Source organism: Microchirus variegatus (assembly GCF_963457635.1).
Source record: "Microchirus variegatus genome assembly, chromosome: 1".
Classification (NCBI taxonomy): domain Eukaryota; kingdom Metazoa; phylum Chordata; class Actinopteri; order Pleuronectiformes; family Soleidae; genus Microchirus; species Microchirus variegatus.
In genome coordinates this window covers 37,392,480-37,412,450 of record NC_139802.1, presented here as the reverse complement: position 1 = coordinate 37,412,450, position 19,971 = coordinate 37,392,480, and the positions used below count along the sequence as shown (strand labels likewise).

General features: G+C 41.7%; 1 protein-coding gene across 4 annotated transcripts in view; it reads right to left on the bottom strand.

The window, feature by feature from the left end:
• dab2ipb (DAB2 interacting protein b) overlaps window positions 1-19,971 on the bottom strand; it is a 106,916-nt gene that overhangs the window by 53,579 nt on the left and 33,366 nt on the right. The window contains exon 1 of one of the 4 annotated variants that reach the window (XM_083895344.1): window positions 10,024-10,056. The exons of 2 other annotated variants lie outside the window; for them this stretch is intronic. Coding sequence is in view for 1 of the 2 variants with exons in the window: in XM_083895343.1 (XP_083751469.1) it covers window positions 2,986-3,008 (23 nt within the window). In the remaining variant the exon portion in view is untranslated. Of the gene's footprint in view, window positions 1-2,985; window positions 3,094-10,023; window positions 10,057-19,971 lie in introns of those variants that run through there. One more of the 4 variants, XM_083895343.1, reaches the window with a different exon arrangement.

Sequence of the window (19,971 nt, the reverse complement as noted above, 5' to 3'; positions counted from 1 at the left end):
ATCTATAGTATGTGTAAGTGTATGGGTTCGTGGGTGTTGTCCAGAGCCTCATTCACAGTAATTACACTGGGAGTCCAAATAGGTCAACCGACACATTGTACTGGCAGAGAAATAATACAGAGGTCAAAGGTTGCACTAATGAGTGACTCCTTAAATAGCAGCTAAGGTCAAAGGGCACAGGTCAAATGTCATACTAATGACGGATCGCCTACTGGGAATTTACCAATGTAGGCACTGTTGCATTGATTTAAAGAATGTGATTTATGTGACGTGGAAAAAAAAAACTCCACAGAGATTGAATATGGCTTTACTAAAGCACAATACATTCTGTTTAAGTCACATAGCCTGGTGCACTCTACTGTCTCATGACTCTAAGATACTGAAATAACGTGATTACTCACTCACACACACACACTCTCATATGTCCGTCCATTTTAAGACTTGCATTGACTTCCATTCGTTTGGACAGCCAACCCAAGGCCTTATCCCTAACCTTAACCACAACCAGTTAATGCCTAACCCTAAATTAATCTTACCACAATTCAAATGCTAGTCCTAAACTCGACTACTTCCTCAGAAATAAGAATTAGTCATACTAGTGCAGTGCACGTAGGAAGTATGTATAGTGAGGGCTGAAGAACATTTTTCAGTTATGGTAATGCACGATAATGAACATAAAGCCTAACATAATACAAACACTGTGCAACTGTGCAGCTAGCTACGTTAATTGCAAATTTAATCTGCGCTAATGATAATCGTAGCCTCGCTAGCTTACCTTTGCAAACAGGTCCGCCAAGTTAGCCCAGCCTCTTCACTCCCACCTCCAGACAGCACAGCTGCTGCTGATGAGCCGATGCCTGCCTGGTCACAACAGCTAGCTATGCTAATCGGCAATTTAAAAAAGTTTTGTGTTGTGCCTAATGAGGTTGCACATGTTAGCCCTACGCTAATGCTAATCGAATATTGTCATATTTAGCTCTACACTTTGGTTACAGTCTGTGGCTTGATTGACTGGGCACATGTTTAATATTATAAATAAGTGGATACATACAAATATGTCTGATAAAAACATGACTTGAAAGTAAGAAATTAATGAGAAAAGCTTTTGTGTGCTGCTCATTCTCCATTTCACATAACTTACATGATTTAAATTTGTGTGTGTTTAACCTACAAAAATGGGTGGAGGCAATGGTCAAAGGTCAAGGGTCAAATAACGATTATTTCATCAGTAAGCGAAGGGAAATGAACCAAAAATCTATATGATATACTTTACTTTTACTCTATCGATTTGTACTGAGAATGACGCATCATTTGAATGTGTAAGAGCAAAACGAACCCTGAACAACATTCGAAAATATCAATAAGCGTGGTTCACTTTGTTAACATATATCTCAGTATACAGCACAACAATATATTACAGCTTTCATCCAAGCTGTGAGGAAACAAAGGATCCCTGAATGACCTGATCTGTGTGTGTTTCTGATAATTATACGTTGTTCTCAGTCCACTTTAAAGGTGCCGACAAATAACACTGACAGGTAAACTGCACTAAAATCAAAACTTTGCTTTTCACTCTGTAATCAAGAATACCTTTACCACTTAACCACCCTTATTAATTCTGCAGTTAAATACCAAAATAATGGGAGTGAAGACGGAAGCAAAGATTAAAGTGTTATCACCATGCATGAGCATTAAAACCGGCCAGTGTCGCACAATTAACTGACTTATCTTCTGGCTTCAGGCCATTCCGCTTTCTTTCCTGTTGAATCCTGAAGGGTGATGAGGTGTCAGAGGGGTTTGCTCTTTACTGACTTTGCTAGAGAATTGAAGGGGGGGAAAAAAGCATTGCAGTGCAAAAAAAAAACTATTAATGGATAAACTTGCCACACAATTAAGCCACAAATATTTTACTTTTAGTCACGGTCACTGCACTATTCCTTACTAACCCTTATCAATGTCATTTAATCAGAACGACTGTGGGAATGCATGTGTGCAACTGTGCATTAACCACACACCTACACAGCAAAAATAAAAAAAAAGATTATGAGAAGCAAGACAGTCACATATCAGTGGGTATGACTCAGACCATGTGGCTGAGACTCAGGCAAACCAAGGTCATGGAAATGGTGTGTGCAGCTGTGCTAATGTGCTCAAGTTCCTGTGTGTAATGTAAAAAAAAAAAAAAACACCCCCAAAAAAACACATCAATTAGTTTTTTTCTTCCTGAATATGTGCGCTTCAAGCACTGAAAGCAGCATGTGCAAAAGAGTCAAGGAGACGAGGAAGTGTGTTTTTCACTTGTTGACCTGAATATTCAAACATCCCTGTGGCATTGGACAAAGAAACAGGCGAACGCTCAAGTTCACTAGAAAAAAAAAAAAAAAAAAAAACACAGGAAAGAGACGTTCCTCCCACACAAACAAGGCAAAAGTTGGATGGCGGAAAAAATATCAAGCCTATGATTTCTGCAAAAGCTACCTTTCCCCACTTTGTCGCATTTCTGCTAATATCAGAGTTGGACAGGTGAGGCAGCTTCAGCGCGTAATTGCTTCTAAATTGTAGAGCGTGCTGTCAATGCAGAGATCTTATTTACACTCTAAAAACCACACATTGCCTCTGGCAGTGAATAGTTTTCATGTTCAAGTCTAAACGCATCCCAGTTCTTCCCCAAGCACGTTCGTCTCTCAGCTATTCAGCTGTGCTGCACTTTATCCGTTTCTTTTTTTTGTGTTTTTTTTTTTAAACTAGCTCTCCACAATGTCCCTTATATTCAAACCTCGTATACAAAGTGCTTTATGGCATTAATGTAGCTGAAAATAACCAGATAAAAACTCACAATCTACAGTCCTGAGTGAACCGTAGGCGGATTGCAGGGACAGAGGTTTTGTTAAACCACAGCATGCAGCTGTGCTGTAGCCATCCAAGCACCCCCATGAATAAAGTATTAAAGCAAACCAAAAAAAAGAAAAAAGAAAAGACACCTACGATCTACTGAATATGTGAAACATGGTCCAGCAGAACCTCGCTCGAGCCGGATCTCCCGAGTGCACAGAATCCCTTTCGGTCGCATTCCTTTACCAGGAGCTGTTCTCAGTGTTTTCCCTGACTATTTCTGAGTCGCTGGGAACGTGGCTGAAGCCTCTGCCCTCAAAGCTACACCACACCACACCACTCCCAAAGGATGTCTATAACACACCCCTCTCCACATCCCATTTAAAAAGACAGCGCTTATTTATCTAGGACAAACCTGCCCATAGTCCAGTGTGACACTGTATTATGACAAATAAAGCATGGATTAATAGAGGTAAAGAACACTACAGTGTAGAACTAATATTTGATGCTGAATAACGTATTCTAAAAAAAAATACAACTATAGCTGTTTTCTTGTACTTCGGCAGGTTCCTTATTACCAAACTACTAAATTACAGTAGTATTTGCAAAACAGTGGTGGACTTCACCATTTCTGCTCCAAATGGAGTTGCAAGAACAAAATTAACCCCCCTCCCTCCAAAAAAAAAGTCTTCAAACAGGGAAAATGCTGACAGGCGGTTACAAAGTTATTTAGATGCTCCAGTCCTCGCTGAGAAATGAAGTAAAACGCGATATTTTATTCTAGCTGAAGTCATTCCCTCCACACATCATCAGATCTGTCTCCCCTGCTTTTTCTCACACTGATGTAGACCCAGAGTTGGCAGCCAGGAAGTCAGCTTGCCTCCTCCTCCTCCCTACCCGTTTCCCTAAAGCAAGAAACAATAGCTTAGCCTTCAGCACCATGCTCTGTGGGAAAATCCTGGGTCCTTGGCCAGAGAGAGGGGACTCCAAGAAAAGGCAGAAAAAAAAGAAAAGAGAGAAGAGGAAAGGAAGCGAGGGAGAAGAGGAGGGGGAACAAAAATGAGGACAGCTACGTTTAGGGAGAAGATTCACAGCCAGATGTATTGTACATGGTTGTTTTCACATAGCTGGCGACCCACTGAGCGCAGACTGATGTCACAGCTGAGATATGCTGTCACGAGAGGCTTCAATTAAAACTGATGTTTGAGCTCCATAAAAAAAAAAAGACCCAGAAATGCCAGTCATCTGTGAAATACTTAGAAACTGGTCCGGTATGGCCTGGACCAGTTCCACTATTTATATATTAAAAGCACCTTTTAAATAAGAAGAGAATTACTCAGCTCAATCACTCCACAGTCTGTAGAAATTACAGACGTCATTATTTTAAAAAAAGACTTAAGTGGAACTCTATATACGTCTGCGGTTGCCGGCCTACCGTTAACAAAGGAGGGCATTGTGAAACCGTGCAGTGGAAAGGACTTTGAACCCTATTTGTAGGTGGACAGGTTGTGCAGCTCAAAAACAATTCAAATATCATTTGGGAGGTGAAACTGGAGGAGGTTTAATGCACTCGGTTCCTCCCAATGCAGTGGATTAGAGTTGCTTGCTCTTATCACAAGTAAACAGACCTGCGTGCCTTGCTGTTTGGGAGAATGGCTGGGGTAAAGGTTAACTACGGACCCAAGGCAAAGCTGGGAGACTAAACACTCACGGGGATTTCCTCATTCCTCTGGTCTAGGTCATGATAATATCATACTTCACAAGGCTTGTTTTGGAGTGTAGCTCTTCCCACATAAAATATGGAGCAAGGAAAGGCTTTTTCTATCTATGGAAGCGTGTTTGTAATCAGCGTAGTTGAAGGGGAATGCTGAAAAAATTATGTCAAATCTTGATTATTTATAGGGAAGTGCATTTGGAACAATGGTCCTCTTTGTACTCAGCGAGTCATGTGGCCGCCATGTACATTAATGTTTCCAGAGAAGCGTTCGGTGCATGCAGACGTGTATTAAATGTGATTTTCATAAGAAGGAACCGTGTCAAATACAAGCCAAAGAGTGCGTGGGTGGGTATGTGCGAGGTCAAGAGCCAACTGTACGACAACAGACAGCAACAGGGCAGGAGCGTGGGAGAGGGTGGGAGGGACGGGACCCTTTCTCTCGCTCGCTCCGTTATCTGTTTGTCTGAGAGGCAGTCCCAGACAGCCTTAGCCTCTGACAGTCTATTCCCCTGCTAACTACTAACCTGTTTTATTAAAGCACCACCTGCTTGAAACAGAGGTGAAAGAAGAGGGAGGGAAGTGGGAAAGGAAAATAAGCGGTGGATACAGTTCCGCATTCCAGGCAAGCTTCCACAAGTCTGCATCTCAGAGAAGGTGGGTGGTGGTGGACGGAGACGGTAAGACTATGTTGGACAAGCAGAGGTTTAAAGAAGGGCAGGGAAGACGAGGCGCAAATTTAACTTGTTTCGACACTCAAATGACTCATCCGGTGGATTATTAATAATTCTGCAATAAAGGATTAGAATTCTTGATGATACGGCACTGAAAGTGCATGGAGGGACTCAGCTAAACCGTTTCAAAATGCAGGAAGTTGGTAAAATGTCAGGGACATTTGAGTTTATACCATACCCTGTTAATATCTCTGGTTGTATTGGAATGTTGTGTGCTATGTCAGAATTACAACATTACAAAAAATACACCTAACAGGCTACGGGCACAACGGAACTTCCGCCTAGCAACCGTGAATGCCGGTACGCTGGGCCGCTTCCGGAAGGTAGTGAAGTGCTAAGTCGCAGAGTCAATTTAATTCGTAAAAATTAGCGGATTTTTGGATACAAGAGAGACGGTTATCGTATCAAAAAGTCAGAACGTTAACCCTACATTGCTGTGTACTCCTTTGTACAAATTCGTCTCGGCCGGTGCCGAATGGATGGCGAGGGTTACGGCGGGACGAGGACATCCGAGTTTATGCGTCCTCGTCCCACAAATTAAACGTTTCTTCTTTTTTAAAAGTCGTACCGCTATATAAGTAATTAATAAGCACAGGTCACAAGACTGAGCGCCGCATTTGCCGTTTCCTGTTTGGGTCTCCGCTCCCACACGCTCGCCCTAGGTGTTGGTACTTGGGAATTATTCCAAGTATAAAGAGCAGGAACGGCACCTTTCTTAATCCTTGTCAATTTCCCCCAGCGTGACAACAAAATCGTCCTTTTTGAAATACTAGCTGCAAACTTGTGTGAAGCCGTCCCGCCGTACCCTCACCATCCATTCGGGTCGCACACACACATCCACCAGAAAAAGTCAAATTGACCCTACTACTTATCACTTCACTAGCGTCTCCGGGAAATCACAATGACAACAAGACCTAACGGAAGCAGCCTAGCGTACCAGCAGCCACGGTTGCTAGGCAGAAGTTCCATTGTGCACGTAACCTATTGTTATCATTTGTACATTTTAAAAGCACAAGGCTGACATGTATTCTCAGTAATATATACCCAGTGACAAGTAGTGTTGGGGGATTACAATTTATAAAAGTTATAATTGTTTAAAAAAGAAAAAAAAAAATCCAAAAGAAACAAGTTGTACAATAATATAGTACAATTAAATGAGTGATATTTAATAATCAACGCTTCCTGAGTAATGATAATAATACAACATACTAATACGAATGCAGCTTACTTCTATAAGTGCAGATGGAAATGATGGAGGCATCCATGATCTCCCTCCCTTTGCACTTTACTCATCCCCCTATAGCTCGCCTTCCATTTTATTTATGAAGCACGGCAGAGATAAAGAGACGGAGCGCTGGCATCAGCTCTTCCCGTTTGTTTGTGTAAAAGAAAACACACAGTATGCGAGTAGAAAGGACAGAAAGAGACGCATACTGATACTTGAGAGCTCTCTCCTCCTGCTGCTCCTATTGACTCTGTGCAACAGCCTTCGGGGCAGGAGTACTAACAACTTTGCCCCATCACGAACATATGCTTCCTGTTTCATTCTCTCCCAAGCAGATTATATTTGAGATCTAGAATAACGTCGCTGAATCTCTTTGACGGAGTCTACTTTAATGCACAATAGGAAGTTGGGAAGACTGAATTCTCACTACCGGTTTGCTGATACGCATCATGAATTTTAGAGCACTAAACTCACTCAATACAAGCCCCTAAAGGGGATTAGACATTTTAATGTAAGGCGAGTCCCTCTTTCTTCGTTTAATTCAAGGGACTACATTTGAATTCGCCTCTAAATTCTCTCTAAATTGATGATTCAATACAAGCCTATTGGCCTTTACAGAATGTTCACAATCTCCTATTAAGTAACATTGCTGCTGGATTCAATGTTGACATTAGTTCCCCTGCTTTAAAAAAAATAATTGCATTTAAAAGCAGGAAGTGGAGGGACTATAAATGCGAAACAAAAAAGCACTAGCCGATGAAAAGGATCCATACTGAGACAGCTTTAAAGGAAATTTAATAGAGCAGTGCTTCCGTAAGTGTGGCCCTTGGAATTGCTGCAGGTGGGCCTCAAAGAGGGATATAAAAAAAAACCCTGAATGAATTAAAATTAAATCTTCTTTTCATAAGATTGGACTATGATTATTTATTGGTAATACAGACAAACAAAGAAATGTTTTCATGCTGTGCTTCATCTGAATTCAGAGTGGCGCAGACCTTTTGACCCCTACTCTAGTGGCCCCTGGGTGTGGCTGTGAGTCGCCCCCTCTACCACCCCCCCACCCCCACCCTCCCTCTACATGTGCCTGATCAAATCCTCTGCTCCACTTCATCAGCTCTCAGCAAATCAATGGACATCGCCGAGATTATCTTTGACAGAGTAATTACACAGAGACGGAGCACTCGGGGTATGGTGGCGGTGGGAGACGGTCAGGACACGAGCGGCGGAGAGACACTGTCGAGGGCTCCGCGTCTGTTCACTGATCCTATCAATGCATTTATTATTATGATATATTGTATATTTAAAGTCACGGTGTTGCAGTGCACATTTCTTTCATAAAAATCAATTTTATTCAGTTTCAGGGCAGGAATTAAAATCAGCGACCTGAACGTTACATAAGAGATTAAGTCACCCAGAATAAAATAATGGACATAAACTAAACTGTTTGTTATTTTTCATTCTAAGGTTGTTTTGTTTTTTTTGTCGGATAACACTATTATTTGTATCTAAATGTGTTTAAAGTTGTTAGCCAGCAATGCAATGATATTGCAAAGTCACCAGAAGGACACAAAATACAACAGTTCCATTTAAATGATCCTGTGTATCTGTGCACTAATGTATTATTTTGCTTTTCAAATGCATGTTTTTATATGCAGTGATATCAAGCTGTGTGCTTCATTTCTGTTCTATTCTACTGGTGTCGCCATTGACATTGAAGTTTGTTATTTTTGTGGTATCTAATTTATGGAGTGTTGAGTATTTTTCCCATCGGTAACAAGCTTGAAAATCCAGTATAATTTTTATTTTCCTGCCGTATCTCTATCCCACATTCACGCTCACAGTCGCTTCCCATTTACTTCAACTGCACGTTTTAGACTAAAAAAAAAAAAAAAATGGCCTCACACCTCTATTTCTCACTCTGCCATCCCCGCTGTCTGGGTTTCAAACAAGCTCTGAATTGTTGTGACAAAGAAAACACAGATACACGTACTAGCACACAGTATGTGAACATAGCACATGTATTAATATGCAGGGGAAACAATCGCTCATGAATGCAAGCAGACACAGTACCTCAGGCTGGGTGGTGGTGGTGGTGATGGGTGGGGGGGGGGATCACACTGTTAGTGCATACAAACACAGACTGGCACAAAATGCCTGTAGTATAACGGCATAATCTGCAGATGTCAAGCAAGGCTTTTTGTTGTCAAGGGCTCGACAGCATCCTGCAATCAGGAGGACCACCAGCTGAGCTCCCACACTGAAACGCATCAGCAGCATATTGGAGTAAAGCAGACCACCAGACTCATAATTTATGTGTTTACTAAACCAAAAACAGGCTTTCTCCTCATGGAGCCACCTCTGAGAGAGATGAATGTTGGGTAAAACAAAAAAAAAAAAATGCTCCAATTCTTCACACATTGTGGCACAAACAAGTTATGAGCGCTTAAACTGCCGCGTTTAAACTGTCACCTCGTTAAGATAAGTAACTCAAAAAGGAATATTTTGAAACCAAATTGTTATGCTCCGGCTGGAATATAAAGTTCTATTCTATTCTGACTAATGTCATGCATGTAAGCCTTGAACCTTTATGAAATATTTACAGTATATATATGATATATTGTGATAATATACCACGACGTACTATGCCATTGAATTATTCCCCATCCCTATATTGCAACTGTGAATCTACTGTATACACCATGCACTAAGCAGACTGGATATTAGTGGAAAACACATCTGTGAGAGCACAGCACTATCATTTCGACTGACAAACCCTTTTCTATCTTCTAGTGGAGTGCAACAGATAAACATTTACTTCCCAAAGGCTGGATGAAACAGTGTTAAACAACCAAGAGAAGCCTTTAGACTCATGCTGTTGTTCTCTGAGTCTCTCTCTCCTGTGGCCACACACACCTATCTTTAAACTGATATTTGCCGCCTCGGATAGAAGATGCCATCCAAAATCGGGTGGCTGACCTCACAGCATAACCCAGTCATCTGATTTGTGTTAGCTGGCTGCCCTCTGTCACACAGGCCATTGAGGATATGATCATCTCTAATAATCCAAAAACACATCCTCTAGATTATGTTTTTTTTTTTTCATTTACGTGCACGTAAAAATTCACAAACCACACATGATAAAAGAGCCATATTCTGAATGGAAGCCCTCTGGGAGTTGAAGGCAATTAAAGAATAATGACTGAGCATCCCTGCAAGTACGCAGAATGAAGCAGTGTGCCTGTGCTCAGCAGAACAAACCCCTCTCTCGCATCGCTAGTGACAGAGGGAAAGTGGAGAAGGACGACGAAGGCACAGCTGGAAGACAAACGGCGCATAAGTCGAGGAGCGCAAAAACAGTCTCAATGAAAGCGTCCTCCACACGCACACGTCTCTATTTGTGGCACCGGGCTACGCATTCACAATTATAAATAAAGAATAATCTCCCACTGCATGGACCCAAGCAGCCGTGCGCACACAAAGGATGCCGAGTGACATGTGAAAAGCAGGATAACACTCACCAGCCATTGTCAGAATTCCACAGAACAATCAAAGTCGTGTGGAGAGAGAGAGGTGAACCGAGGCTGAGCCAGAACAGAGGGCAGAAGGGAAAAAATAAAAAAAATAGAGAGGCAGGGATGGATGAGGGCAGAGGCGATTTCAAAGCTCCACTTCCACCCCCCTTCTGCTGCTGCTGCTGCTGCTGCTGCTGCTGCTGCTGCTGCTGCTGCTGCAGACTGCCGCTTTGCCTCTTCTCTTCCTGACTTGTGGTTCTCTTCCTTCACCTCCTCCTCCTCCTCACTCTGGCTCCTTCTCTTTCTGCTTCAAGGCAAGGGGAGGAGAACGAGCACTATGATTCTCTCTCTCCCTCTCTGGCTGTTCCCTCTCCTCCTTCCTTTCTCCCACCCTCTCTCGCACACCCTGAACAGAGCATGCCCTACTTCCTGTGTTGTCACTGACACAGGACTCTCTCTCTCTCTCGCTCTCTCTCTTGTTTCATTCACTCTGAATGAATGGGTTTAAGGAAACTGCAAAACCTGACTCTGATTTTAAGAATGACGAACATTTATCCCATTTTCTCACCCCTCCTTCTAATGCGAACGCCGGCAAGAACCCCTCCCTCTCACTATCAGTGATTGACTGCACCTTCCATCTCTGTTTCCCTGCTTTTGGGAGGAGCCTATATATATGGTGTGCAGGGGGATCACATGTATGTGTGTGAGCAGCGTAGCCTGGCTTGGCCCTGCCTTCCCCCCCCACCCCCGCTCCTCCTCTTGTGTTGCTCCGGAGGGAGTGTGTGCTCTTTGTCCTGTCAATTCTGGCGTGAGGTGTTCAACTACCGGTTGCCGCTTCTGTTGCCACCACTGCTGTTAAGCTGAGGGCATGGACTGAGGTACCAGACCCAAGCTTGGTGAACTCAGCCGAGGCCATGCTGAGCTCAGTTTTGGCAAAGTAAGAGTGGCCAGCGGGGGGGGCAGCCAAAGGGTTGCTAGTAGTAAGACTGGAATGTCAGTGGGAGGGCTTTGCCATGCTCAATTTGAGTCAGAATTGGTAGGCTGGCAGTGGTAATAGGGGTGAGTTTGAGGTTATTCCTAGAGATCACACACGGCCAGAGCTGGCACTGAAGAGGGGGGGGATAAAAGACCAGGCAGGGACTCGCATGATAAGGCAGAGAGCAGTGCAGAAGCTGGAACCACAGCTACTGCACTTCCTGCACGCCTGCAATGATGTCATCAAAAATGACATCACCCTTACCCCCTCATTCTGCTTGACACACACACACACACACACACGCCCACTTGTAAATCAAATGACCACACTACAGGGTGTGGTGGACAAATATCGAGCTCACACCCACTCAGGACAAAAGCTCAGGTCATCGGAACATTATCAGAATAACTAAAATACTGAAAGGTAAATGCTTGCAGCCCTCCCATCTGTTTCCTCTGGAAACAGGAAAACAAGAGGAGCTGGACACTACCAGCAATGAGCCACTCAATAAAAAAAAAAAAAATCTAATTAAGTGGGCAAATAAAATTAAGGGGAGCGAGGCAAGAGATGCTATCTTACACTATCCATTTTTTCTGTTTAATCTAATGTAAAGATTAGTCTTTTTTCTGTCTAAAATCTGTAGCAAGGAACTATCTTGGTTTGGGCTCCTGTAGAAACACAGTGATTACATACTGGACATTTACAGCATGACTAATGTGACATAATACACTAACATACCCTATAATTAATCTGTTTTTTTAAATTGCAACAGGCTACTATTAGTTTCCAATGTTTCTATGAACATCAAATGTTAGTGTGAGTTTAAAATTCCCATTTAATCACCGAGATGTCAAAAAAATATCAGTGTCAGTCACAAGGATTGAAGTGGTTAATGGTTCAGGAAAACCTGTGTCCAAAAAACTGCACAGGAACAAAGAAACAAGTGAACTGTAACGGTGTTCGTACTACAGACAACGGTTTTAATTTAATCCAGTGCCTGTTGTGTGTCGTCGATCAATTATTCATTCTTACAGTGAGAACTGTGTCAGGTGCAATCCGGCGCAAACTGGGCGGCAATCAATGGCTGTGTATGTGTGTGTGTGTGTGTGTGTGGGGGGGGGGTGGAGGGTTTGCTATGTTTCACTACTATGGTCCTCTTTGATAGGTTTACTCCAGGATGAAATACGCACTTAAAGCAAAGAGTAAATGAACGTGCGACTCGATGGAGGTGAGAGAATGTGACTCGGTAAATTTATTGCCGCTTGTAAAAAACAGCTGTGCCAGCTCGGACCTGCATTGGCTAATACATTTACCCACAAAACTAATCTATAGGAGTATAAATTTCACTTAATTTTTTTTTTAAAAAGACATAAATTATTTATGCAAATGTAGAATGATTTGTGTACATCTATAGAAATGAGTGTACTGATGAAAACCTTGCTCACTCTCATCATTGTGATGCGATGAGTGGCTGCTTTTGAAGATTTTTTTATTTTTTTTATTTTCTTTCTTAATTCAGCTAAATGAATGTTTAATCAGCGATGCTTCATCATTACTAGCTTACTCCCAAGCAATGCCGCTGGGCTCCTGTCCATTCTAATATTTTATTTATCATTCCCTCTCTATCATCCGATCAGTTTAAAATCAAGGAAGCAACTCTTTTCTGGTTCACTTAATCCAATTAGATAAGCCTACAGCTACCCCTCTTCTCACTTCCCACACACATGAGCCAACCGCTAATCACTGTCCCCTTTTATCAGTTGGATTAGCTGCACCTGTAACACGCTGCTTCCAGCTCCTGCAGCCGATGCCAACATTTAAACACCGCTCCCATCGCCACCGCCAGCATTAATACTCCATCAACAATCAATGGGATGGTGCTCTGATGGGTTATGTTGTCCATAATCTACTAAATCTTATTTTTAACAACACAACTTTGTACATTCTTAGAAATAAGGGTTCCAAAAGGGTCATTCTATAAGGGCAGAGGTTCTACCTGGAACCATTTGCTTCTGCTTTTTCAAGGGTTCTTGGTAACACTAATGGTTCCAGTAAGAATCATTTTGAATTAAAGAAACCTATAAAAGCCCTTTCCCTGAATAAAGGGTTTTGAAAAGGTTCTTGGTGGAACCCTCCAAATGGGTTCCAGGTGAAACCTTTACAAAAATATTCTACCTGGAGCCAAAAAGGGTTCTCCTATGAGGACAAGCTGAAGAACCTTATATGGTTCTACTTAGCACTTTTATTTCTAAGAGTGTAGGTATGAGCTTGTCTCTGGAATTATACATCATAAAGGAAAATGTGGCTGGTCCATGACATCACCTTGATGAATGAGCTACTGTCAAGTTGAAGCAGTACGTGTAATTACAGGAGATAAAGCTGTTTGTGTAATATAATATATCTATGGAAAGTTGTCTATTCAAGGTACCCTGCAAGTGCAGAATTACACACCCGTTACACTGGCTCGACTGCTTGTAAATGCAAATATCATACAAAGATCAGAATGGTGCAGAAAGATGATTGAAGTGGCTTTAAACATGGAAATGGTTGGTAGGAGACGGAAGTATTTCAGAAACTGCTGATCTACCAAGATTTTTACACACACTGAGAACAAAGAAAAAACATCCAGTGAGCTGCAGTTCTCTATGACAAAATGCCTTCCAGAGGTCAGAGGAGAACGGTAAGACTGATTCAAAATGATGCAAAGGCAAGATTCACTCAAGGTATGAAGTAGACCATCCCTGAATGTGCTAGAGCAGCAGTAGACCACACAGGGTGTCACTTCTGCCACTTTATTAGGTATCGTGTGGACCGAATAAAGTGAGTCGTGAGCGTATGTAAATGTCTATCTTTCCACACACCAATATGAGTATAACAACATGCTCTGAATCATCACATCACAATCAACAAATGACTCTGGTGCATTAAGATAAAAATATACCGTTTTGACATTGACGCTGCTGCAGCACTTCTGACTTTCACACTCAGTGCAACAAACCTGTCAAGATCGGCATGCTTAAAACTCTTTAAATGGATCACGAAAAGAAAGAAATAACATGCTTTTTTTTCCGACAGAGAGGCCACAAGTGCGGTCTGATTGCAGGGAGCTATTTGAAGGAGTTTGTTGAAGCAAAATGAGAAGCTGAACATCTGACCCAGACACAATCAAGCTCAGAATAACAGCACTCCAAGAACACAGCCTTTTGTAAATGTTTTCAACAAAAAAAAAAAAAAAGGGGATACACTTATCTGTCTGGCGCCATCCCCCTCTCTCCACCAATTCAGTATTTTTCTCTTAATTTACAATTCCCCATGTAGTACGCAATGCAATACAGTGCAATGGCTGCCGTCAGTATGGAATGCAATGGCTGGCATCACACTGCAGGAATCCAACTGATGGATTGTGACTGAGCCCACACTGTGGCAACAAATGTTATGTTATGACGCTTGTCTTGCAAATGTAAGTGCAAATCAAGGTGACAGGCGTGTGTCCCGTGAACTGAAATGTTCCTTTGACTTTAAAGGGGTCATATTATACCCTATTTCTCCAAGTTAACATAGTTCCCTGGTGTCCTAATTAACATGTCAGTGACATGCTTTGGTCAAAATACCATCAGAATGAGGCACCACAGCAGTTCAATCACCCTGACATAACTGCCCTGTTCAGAACGCTCTGTTTAGTAGTATCTCGTTAGGTCCACCTTAAAAAACAGTAAAACAAAACTTAAGGGACAGGAAATGACATCAGCCACAGAGGCTACTGGGAGCTAACAGCAGTTAGCATTTGGAAAAGTGATAATTTGCAGACTCTAGCACAGCACAATGCCGTCATATATAACATGTATCCACTGGACAGATAAATCCTCTGAGGCTGGAAGTTTGTGTAGAACTCTGTGCTGCACTGTGCAACAAAGAATATAACTTTTTTCGGACTTTGCAGTTTGACTTCTGGTTTTCAGATACCGCTGCCCTCGCCAGCACTCTCGCATGTTTTACGGACAAAGCGGAGCTCTGCGAGACAACAATTCCAGGAAATTAGCGCATTGTGACGTCCTAGTGAGAGCGAAATCTCCTGTACTTAGACTGAGGTGGACCACAAAAACATGAGTGAGTCATCTTTTTTTACAATTTGCCAACTGATAGGGCCTCCAGAGTCCCAAATACAAGTATTTAAATGATTAAACAGTTGATTTTGCATAATATGTCCCCTTAAAGCGGTGGCTCTGATGACCTGTTCTTGTGCTCAGATGCTGTTACAATATATACGGCAGATCAATATCATTTACTTATAGGGCATGAATCAGTATCTATCAGAAAGAATGATGGATAACAGTAGATATATGCCCACATTATTCAATGCTTGTTGAAGTGCAGTCAATGTACATATAATTTATGTTTAATCATACATAGAACATTTAAAAAAAAGTGAGTTTGTTTTATTTTTTATACCACGACAGCCTGACCTTGATGTGGCAGAAACAGCTGAGTAATTGGTGACGCATACTGCGTATCCGGGTGGATACATGTATGTATGTGCCAGATTTGAATTAATCTAAGTCCAAAAACAAAGGCAAGGATTAGGGTAATGAAGCTGCAGAAATTTGAGACCCTTGTCTCATAGATGATCTCAGCATACTGGAAATATGAAACAAACCCCTCCCTTCCTCAAGACAGAGATCCAAACAGCAGAACAAACGGCTCTCCTGATAAAAATCTATATCGGCTTAAGTCTTCAATATCGTAAGAATTAAGATAAGATCATTTATCTCACCATTAGACTGCTTTTCATGGTCGAAACTGTAGATTGGACAACCGCACCAGAGACCATTGAGATAATCTGTGTTTTAAGCTTGTGGGGACACAGAAGCTGCTGAATGAATGCTGCCTCATTGGATTTCAAACAGCGGAGTCAAATAATAATTTATATCTAAATTTACAGATGGAGGCAGCAGTAACATCTCTGATTTCCTCTATGGACTTTGGCGCAGGAAGTGAGCTGTTGACAAACTTAAGTAGGGCTGTCTAATGGCAAAAAATACCAGGGAACATATTCTTAAAACTCATTACCTATTCCTTGAATGTATGCAGTTACTCCTACTTCTCATATGCTACCACATGAACACTTCTGCATTGGGGGTTGGGACAGTACATAATTATCAGTGTCATCGCTTACTTCACTTCGCCTGGAGATTAACTTTGGCTTTAATGAATCTTGCCAAGGCAGGCATTATGTATCATCACCATCAGTGGATTAGGTGAATATAAATGTAGTCTCTATACTCTATTTAAGCCAGTTCGGATTAAATGGAGTGAAATGGAGACTTTACTGAATCGGATCTTACCAAACTGGGTGAGACTTTTACAATAAATGGTTGTTTTATTAATCCATCGAAGATTAAAAAAAATATGCTCATACGCGGAGCAGTAAAGCAGGGAGGCTGTCTCGTGGTGCGAGTCCTCACCACAGTGAATCTGTGAGAATCAGCGAGTACCATATGGATAGAAATAGCCACTGAACTCTTCTGTGTGGTCGATATGAAGTAACTGTATGGATGTCCTACCTTCAACTCTGCTTAAAACTTCCTTCTCTTTTTAAAACCTATAAACTATAGCCTGTGACTTCCCTTGGTGACCAACTAGCAAAGCAATAATTTATGTGCAACGCATCAATCGTATCTACTCTATCTATAAGTCTTTTTTTCTTCTTCATCATCACTAAATCACATAATCTTTCTTGATGAAACCTTCACACTTTTTAATATTAATAAAATGTATGCATGGCATAAATAAATGAAAAGCCTGCGACTGGAGTAGATTAAAGAGAGGAATGAATGAATAAATGAGTGTTTGCATGTGTACTGAGCAGTTCTCTAAAGGGATGGTGGAGGATACTGCTTTGATGCGGCCCTTGGTATTCCTGTCACGCTCAAGGCCCTATCCATTACAGCTCATTACCCAGGGAGAGAATGAAAGAGAGAAGACCCTTGGCCACGCATGCCCGGTCTCACAGAAGGCCCGGCAGGGTTAAACATCAACCAAGCCACCGAATCCCACAAGCTGGACAGGTGTCAACAACTCTCGCATGGCTCAGGGCCTGATTCCGCTACAAATTATACATATATTGAACTGATCAGAGGGGGCTAATACACACAAAAGCTCCAGGAAACATATTGAAAATAATGCAGTGGAAATCTCACACTGCACATCCAGCCATTCATTATTAGGATGAGTACACGCTCCATTTTCACTTCGGAATATGAAATCTCAGCGAAGATTGAATAAATCTTGTGGATTTTTCTTTTCTTCTCTTTGGAGATCACAATTTATGCGGCACTTAATTTTATTACAAAACTCAAAAAAACACTTAAAAGGCAGAGTGGTTCTCAGCGAGACGGGGGGGGGGGGGGGGCGATATATGATTCAATCACGCATCACGATTAAAAAAGTACTCGCAATAAGTCGACAGCGGTGAATATTCATCACGGTGTAATTGCAAAAGTGGGAAGTGCATTAATATTTCATGCGAGTGACTTGGAACTGCTGTCAAAACAAATGGATTTTTTCACTTTTAAGTGTTCAATAAAAAATATTTATCTAATTTCTTTGTTTCTTTCCAACATGTAAGGTAAAGATGCCAGTGTGTTTTAGAGCAATTTAAAAAAATAGGATCACAATGAGACGGTGAGTCATAATTATTTTCGACAGGATAATCATGTTGTAAAACTGTCGTATTGTCCGATGCCTACTCTCAGCTGTCGAATCAAAGTTTAAGTAAAACGAAACTTAAGGGACAGGAAATGACATCAGCCACAGAGGCTACTGGGAGCTAACAGCAGTTAGCATTTGGAAAAGTGATCATTTGCAGGCTCTAGCAGGCACATTGCCATCATATATAACATCCACTGGACAGATAAATCCTCTGAGGCTGGAAGTTTGTGTAGGACTCTGTGCTGCACTGTGCAACCAAGAACAGAACTTTTTCGGACTTTGCAGACTTCCGGTTTTCGGATACTGTTGCCCTCGCCAGCAATCTCGCGTGTTTTACGGACAAAGAGGAGCTCCGCGAGACAACAATTCCAGGAATTTAGCGTCTTGTGACGTCCCAAGAAGCGCGGAAGTCAACCTCAGACTGAGACTGAGGAGGACCACAAAAACATGAGTGAGTCATCTTCTCACACTTTGGCAACTGGTAGTTGCAATCTGGCAATCAATTTTCAAAATGACCAAATATAAAGAAATGGCCAAATACTGTTTATCAAGCTGTTCAACTAAAATAGATAGCCTATTTGTAATAATGCTATATTTCTGTGTATTTCAGCGTAAAAACTATGTGAATTCAGCCTCATTAGGAAGACTGAACATTTCTCAATGAATAGACTATACTTTGAGAAGCGTTGTGTACCATGAACGATCTAACCTTGGATATTAACTTGTTTGGTTTTGGTAAGGGGAAAAAAAAAAAAAAAAAAAACACACACGCACTTGTGTGCCTGCATGGTGAAACTTCAAAGATGAAAAGCCATCTCTGTCCTTGAAGCAAATGAAGAGGACTCACACAAACAATGCAGCCCCTTTTTCAAAAAAAAAAAAAAAACAACACCTCAGGAACGCCACATCACTCTTGAACTGACAAAATCCTCATTATGAGATAGAATCCGAGAGAGATTATGGGATAACGCCTTGTAATCATCACTAAATTAGAGGCATTAGCTTTGAAGATGTTATTGATGAGTTCATTTAATGAATCCCACCGCCCAACCCCCCTCAGTCTGCGTGGGACGTAGCTTAATAATACACAGTGGTACATGAAACCTGCTTAGTACAACACGTGATTATCCCCAAAAACCATGTTTTAGCTCCACCAGAGAATGCTGATAGATTGCAAATGAGATAGAAAGAGACGATACCAACGAGAAGAGGAGGAGGAGGATGTGGCCTACTCTTCCTCTGCCACTGCTGCAATGAAAAATCATGAAAACACTGTTGTTTTTCTCGAGTCTGTCATAAAAAAAGAACTCTAATTAGGCGTTTGCTTGTTGCTGTTGTCACTAATAAGTACATTGATTCTCTGGACAGTGTCCAAGCAAATACTCATGCGGTGTGTTATCATCGCTAATAAGCACTGACTCTGCATTTGACAAGGTGATGCAGTCAGTTAATTAATGGATTAGACGAGGTCAGAATGGAAACAAAAAAAAGTGTGTCTGCATGTGTATTATGCATCAGAGGGATTTGAGTGATGGGAGGAACAGGCATTAAAAAAAAAGAAGAGTTATGAAATGTGACAGTCCCACCAGACAATCCAAAATGAGACAAGATAACAGGGTTAGTGAGTACGCAAATAGCGACAAATGCAAAAAAAAAAAAAAGAAAAAAGGAATCTGGGGAGGAGAATGTTGTTCCAGCTGCAGGAAATGATGAAGTGAGGGCACAGAAACAAAGAGGGGTGGATTCAGGGGTAAGTCCGTGAGTCCGATTTGACGTGGAGTAAATCTACCACAACAACAGCCGCTAATTGTGTTCCTGTTACACTTTGCAAACCTTTACATTTTGAATGTACGTGTTCACCTCTGTGATAGCGTCAGGGTAATGACAGGTATTTAGCCACACATTTTTTTTCTCTGCAGCCTGTGAATCAATATGAGTCAAAGGCTATAGTTTAAAAGCTTGGTGCTATTTGCTGCTATAGTACAATGTTAATCAGAAAGTCAGACAGTCTTAAAAGTCCCATATTATACCCTATTTCTCCAAGTTAACCTAGTTCCCTGGTGTAAGCAAAACGTCCACTGGACAGATAAATCCTCTGAGGCTGGAAGTTTGTGTAGAACTCTGTGCTGCACTGTGCAGCCAAGAATAGAACTTTTCGTGGACTTGGCAAGCTTCAAGTTTTCGGATACCGTTGCCCTCGCCAGCACTCTCTCGTTTTTTAGGGACTGATAGGACCTCCAGAGTCCCACATATTAGGATTTCAATGATTA